Source organism: Topomyia yanbarensis, unplaced genomic scaffold (genome assembly GCF_030247195.1).
Source record: "Topomyia yanbarensis strain Yona2022 unplaced genomic scaffold, ASM3024719v1 HiC_scaffold_550, whole genome shotgun sequence".
In the NCBI taxonomy this organism is placed as follows: domain Eukaryota; kingdom Metazoa; phylum Arthropoda; class Insecta; order Diptera; family Culicidae; genus Topomyia; species Topomyia yanbarensis.
Window position 1 is genome coordinate 11,142 of NW_026683770.1, and position 5,172 is coordinate 16,313.

Here is a 5,172-nt window from a genome sequence, read left to right on the forward strand (position 1 = left end):
GCGATAAGACAGACAACTGTCTCTCGGATTCAACATTACTTCAACTTTCAACTACTTCAATAGTTATTACACAATAAATTTCGTCTAACTTTTCGGCAACAAAAAATTTTAAATAAGAAAATTGTTTTTGCCAGACTTATTGGTTCCGTGATTCAAGATTATAAGCCAAAATATCTGGCATCACTAGCTTTATGCTCAACTCTGTGATGTACAAACGTTGTCTCAATAATTGATAAACTTTCGTTAAGTAAGTATTGAATTAGAAAATTCTAACTCTTCCCCAATAGCCATAATCATAGCTATTTCAAATTGTCTGAATATGTAGTTTCACCTTGCAGCATAAATCCGTTAGTCGTCTGAACGAGAATAAACATTGTCTGTTAAATGTATGCAAAATTCTGCCGTTTTGTGGAATAGACAAAACTTTCCAAGGAAGTGTAAAAGTCGTCTAACTTTTCTTTCATGTAGAGTTCATTAGTTGGGTTATAAATATCAGGACCCATCCGGCAATAGCCATCTGTCGAACATAATGTTGTGCCGCCTTGCCCGGAACAAGTTAAATTATTGCTAAAAGTTATGGTTGAAACGTGACCCAACCTGACTTCTGCCTACGTGATCACGATATAATTAGATGAGCTTTGTTTCGAACTCTTTAATTTATAATAAATACTGTCGGAACGATTTTACCATTCAATAATTTTCCCCAGAATTCGAACAATGTAGCAAGAGCCTACTTCGATTGATTACATAGCACCTAATATCGACAAAAGTGTGCAATGATTTACAGCAATTCAAACAACACGTGCAAGGGGTTACCGATCGGCACAATAGCATGCCATGCGGGGAATGGTTTGTGTGTGGTGAGCAATGTGCAGGATGTTAATTGTTTACCGGAACGATATCTACCTGGGATAGGTCCTTTCTTTCAAATAGCTAGGAGCGTGTTAGATGAAATGACGAGAAATTGGTGGAGACAATGTTTGATTAGTGATCCAATGGAGGATTGATTTGGTTAATTTACCGATACACCGAAAACAATGCAACAGAAGGTGCTTTAGTTGGAGCAAACGATTGCAAAACGTTGATAAATTCGGAAAAGAAAAATCTTTACGACATCGATTGACAATTGTAACAAAACATCTAAGAAGCCATCAATTGTGTGAAGAAGCTTTACGAAACGAACAGAAGTAGACGAATTAGAAGAAAAATATTTACCTTATGCTATTGCTTCTGTTCAACCGTGGGCTATGCGTGGTGGCTGCGTGGTGCATAACTGGCTGTGTCTCACCACGGGCATGATGCAGCAGCTTATTCGGTCGGCTTGTGGTGTTGGTGGAACCGGGCATTCCAGTGCCCGAATTGCCTCCACCAGCACCACCGCCTCCCGCGCCCGGACCGGACCCGAGCGAGAAACTCTCGAGCGATTCGCCCTCCGATAGCCGGCTCGAGGCGGTACTCGAATGGCGGAGCCACATCGCATAGCTACCGTAGTCGGGCTTCACTTCGGCGTAGGTTTGCGTATCGCTAAGGCTACCGTCGTTTAGCTTAGTGGATCCGCGGGTGGACATTCTAGTTTTTTTGTTTGTTTGTTTGTGGGATGGTAGATGGTGGTTGGGTTAGCATACCAAAAGGATGTGGCAACGGGCGTTAAATTTGGGGCGGGTAAAAAATGAGAGAAAGGGTTGAAACAAGAGATGCGGTTAGTAACTAGAAGTTTCTTGACCTTTCGACGGGACAAGGAAACAAACCTATGTTGGAAGACATGCATATCTAAACCGGGTTTAGGCAAACTGTGCGTTCCGGAACCAAACCTTTCTTTGACCGATTGACTCAGCTGGGCCGCTCCTGGACCGGTCAGTGAAAAACTGCGGTACTGCGCGTGCTGCTGGGATTCTGAAACGAGCATTCCGTTAGTGGGTTAAAATAAAAGATTCAAAAATTGAAACTTACTAGCTTGAAAATCAGCCGTCGTGGTTTGGGTACCACCGGAAACCTTCAGTTTACTGGTTCTTGGCACGGCAGAAACGTGAGCCGTACGGCCTCCCGTAAGCAGCTGTTGCCCCTGTTGATCCGCAGCGTGCATCGCAGTTCCATTCGTCTTCTTTACATATCCAAAACTCTGCGGAACTCCCTTCGCTCGGCTGCTAGCAATTTTTGACGAGGAACTACTTTTTCTGGAATGACTTGGCGAACCACGATCCTTCCGACTGGAAGTTGGACTTGGTGGTTGGGATCCTTGCTGGCTTTGTCCGCTGGATGGCGGTGGCTGCTGTTGCTGACCACCGTGACCATTGTGAGCTGCTGGTGGTTCCGGCAAACGTCCCCAATACTCACGACCATTCGGTGCCGTACCGTTCGGGCGTGAAAGTTTGCCATCCATTGTCGATCCGTTTCCTAAAGTATCCAGATTATCGCCTCGACTACTACGACATCTGTGGGAGGAAGAAGCGAATGGGAAAAGCATTAGCATTATATACTTTCAGGCGTGTGAGTATGCGGATTTTCATAAACTAGGCGGTAGTTTGCTGAAGGGTCACCGGCAGAGCGTAATTATGTATGCAACCGTAACCATCAACGTCACTTTCAGACGGCGGCTATATTTAATACCCTACAACTAGTTCTGGTCGGCATGTTTTTGTGGCCGGACGCTTGATGACTAGGAAAGTGCTGGCCACAATAGCAGGCTGTAATCCTCCCAGGAGAGACAGGACACAATTTATTAGTAGCAGTGTTTTGATAAATGGATCCCTGTCCTGTTTTGCCTTTCCAGTTGGTTTTAAGTATACCGAGCGACAGTTTGTAATTGATGTGCGAAAAACGACACCCCCGGTTAGCAGACTCGATGATGATATGAGCGAACCGGTTCACCGGAACAAAAGTTTTACCTCGGGACGACCATAATCATAAAAATAGTGCATAAACATGCTGAAATGTTTCCGATGGAATTTGCACTAGCACAGTTTGAGAAAACGGAAGAAGCCTGGGAAAATGTTGTGCTGCTTGGTGCTGAAGGCGATAGAGACGAGTGAAAAATTCCAATGCCAAAGAAACAGCCATCGCATTATTTTCATGCTTTAGTTTGAATTTTGTGGCTGAAATAGTATTTGGAGTACCACCGTTAACATTCCAGCGGCGAAAGTTTTTGGCATTTTATGGTATGGGCTATTTCCAGAGAGTTTATGCGGTGCTCAAGTTCGAATTAAAGATTGTGCCGATATAGTTCAACGATTAGTTTATATTTTGAATTAGAAATTAAATAAAAACCTTGAATAGAAATTTGGATAAAAACATCGTCTTGTCTCACCTCAATATCATTTTAATCTCATCTAAAAACTCATCTCAATCTCATCCCAATTCTATTTTTATTTCATCTCACTATCTTTTCCATATCCTACATTCAATATTTCATCCCTCGCGATTTTGGACAAACAATGGTCATCAATTGAAATCATTGCAGAAACATGAAATTCTGCTTCACCTGGTGACTTATTTGCAGATGCATCATACAACGAACTGTGGTTCGACAGTCACTGATTATTTAATCATGCTTGTACGTTAAAGGGTCGACTGTAAGTCAATACTAGATGTAAACTATCCGTCATGCGATTAAAGTTAGAACAAAAATTAAAATGTAACAGTATTTATTCTACAAATAAGAAAAATGAAATGGAATGCAGAAACCAAAATCAGAATGCTGAAAACATCAACCAGAAAATAGAAAACAGAAATAAGAAAAAAATAGAAAACAGCAAACAGAAAACATGAAAACCATGGAAAACATGGAAAACGTGACAAAATGCGAAAAACATGAAAATTGTGTAAAACTAGAAAATTTAAAAAAATGAAAATACTTAGTAAAAATCGAAAAATTGGAAAACCATTATTAAAAAGAAAAAAAATTAAAAAATCTAAAGAATTAAAAAAAAATTAATCAATGGAAAAAAGAAAGAATTAAAAATGACAAAAATGAAAAAAGGAAGCAAATAAAAATGGAAAAAGGAAAAAAGGTAGAAAGGGAAAAAGGGAAAAAGGGAAAAAGGGAAAAAGGGAAAAAGGGAAAAAGGGAAAAAGGGAAAAAGGGAAAAAGGGAAAAAGGGAAAAAGGGAAAAAGGGAAAAAGGGAAAAAGGGAAAAAGGGAAAAAGGGAAAAAGGGAAAAAGGGAAAAAGGGAAAAAGGGAAAAAGGGAAAAAGGGAAAAAGGGAAAAAGGGAAAAAGGGAAAAAGGGAAAAAGGGAAAAAGGGAAAAAGGGAAAAAGGGAAAAAGGGAAAAAGGGAAAAAGGGAAAAAGGGAAAAGGGAAAAAGGGAAAAAGGGAAAAAGGGAAAAAGGGAAAAAGGGAAAAAGGGGAAAAAGGGAAAAGGAAAAAAGGAAAAAAGGAAAGAAGAGAAAGAGGGAAAAAGGAAAAAGGGAAAAAGTGAAAAAGAGAAAAAGGGAAAAAGGGAAAAGGGTAAAAAGGGGGAAAAGGGAAAAAGAGAAAAGGGAAAAACGGAAAAAGGGAAAAGGAAAAAAAAGGGAAAAAGGAAAAAGGAAAGAAGAGAAAGAGGGAAAAAGGAAAAAAGGAAAAAAGGGAAAAAGTGAAAAAGAGAAAAAGGGAAAAGGGTAAAAAGGGGGAAAAGGGAAAAGGGAAAAAGGAAAAACGGAAAAAGGGAAAAAGGGAAAAAGGGAAAAAGAGAAAACAGAACAAGGGAAAAAGGGAAAACATAGAAAACATGGAAAACATGGAAAACATGGAAAAGATGGAAAACATGGAAAACATGGAAAACATGGAAAACATGGAAAACATGGAAAACATGGAAAACATGGAAAACATGGAAAACATGGAAAACATGGAAAACATGGAAAACATGGAAAACATGGAAAACATGGAAAACATGGAAAACATGGAAAACATGGATAACATGGATAACATGGAAAACATGGAAAACATGGAAAACATGGAAAACATGGAAAACATGGAAAACATGAAAAACATGGAAAACATGGAAAACATGGAAAAATTTTTTAAAAATAGAGAAAATAAAACGAAAAAAAAAATTAAAAATTAAGAATATATGCAAAGAGCGGGAAAATTTTCAAACTTCCTCTAAAAAACAAAAAAAAAGGAAACAAACGGAAAAAATATTAAAATGAAAAAAAGTGAAACAAATTAACATAAATTGATAAAAAAGGAAATA

The 5,172-nt window shown here is 39.0% G+C and overlaps 1 protein-coding gene across 1 annotated transcript; it reads right to left on the reverse strand.

The window, feature by feature from the left end:
* Positions 1-906: 906 nt before the first annotated feature.
* LOC131695802 (protein sickie-like) lies at positions 907-2,432 on the reverse strand (the record flags this gene model as incomplete). The annotated part of the gene is made up of 4 exons (XM_058984330.1): positions 907-933; positions 1,216-1,569; positions 1,749-1,893; positions 1,951-2,432. Coding segments are annotated over 4 exons (1,008 nt in total), but the record flags the coding sequence as incomplete, so codon positions are not given.
* Between the last annotated feature and the right edge of the window lie 2,740 nt (positions 2,433-5,172).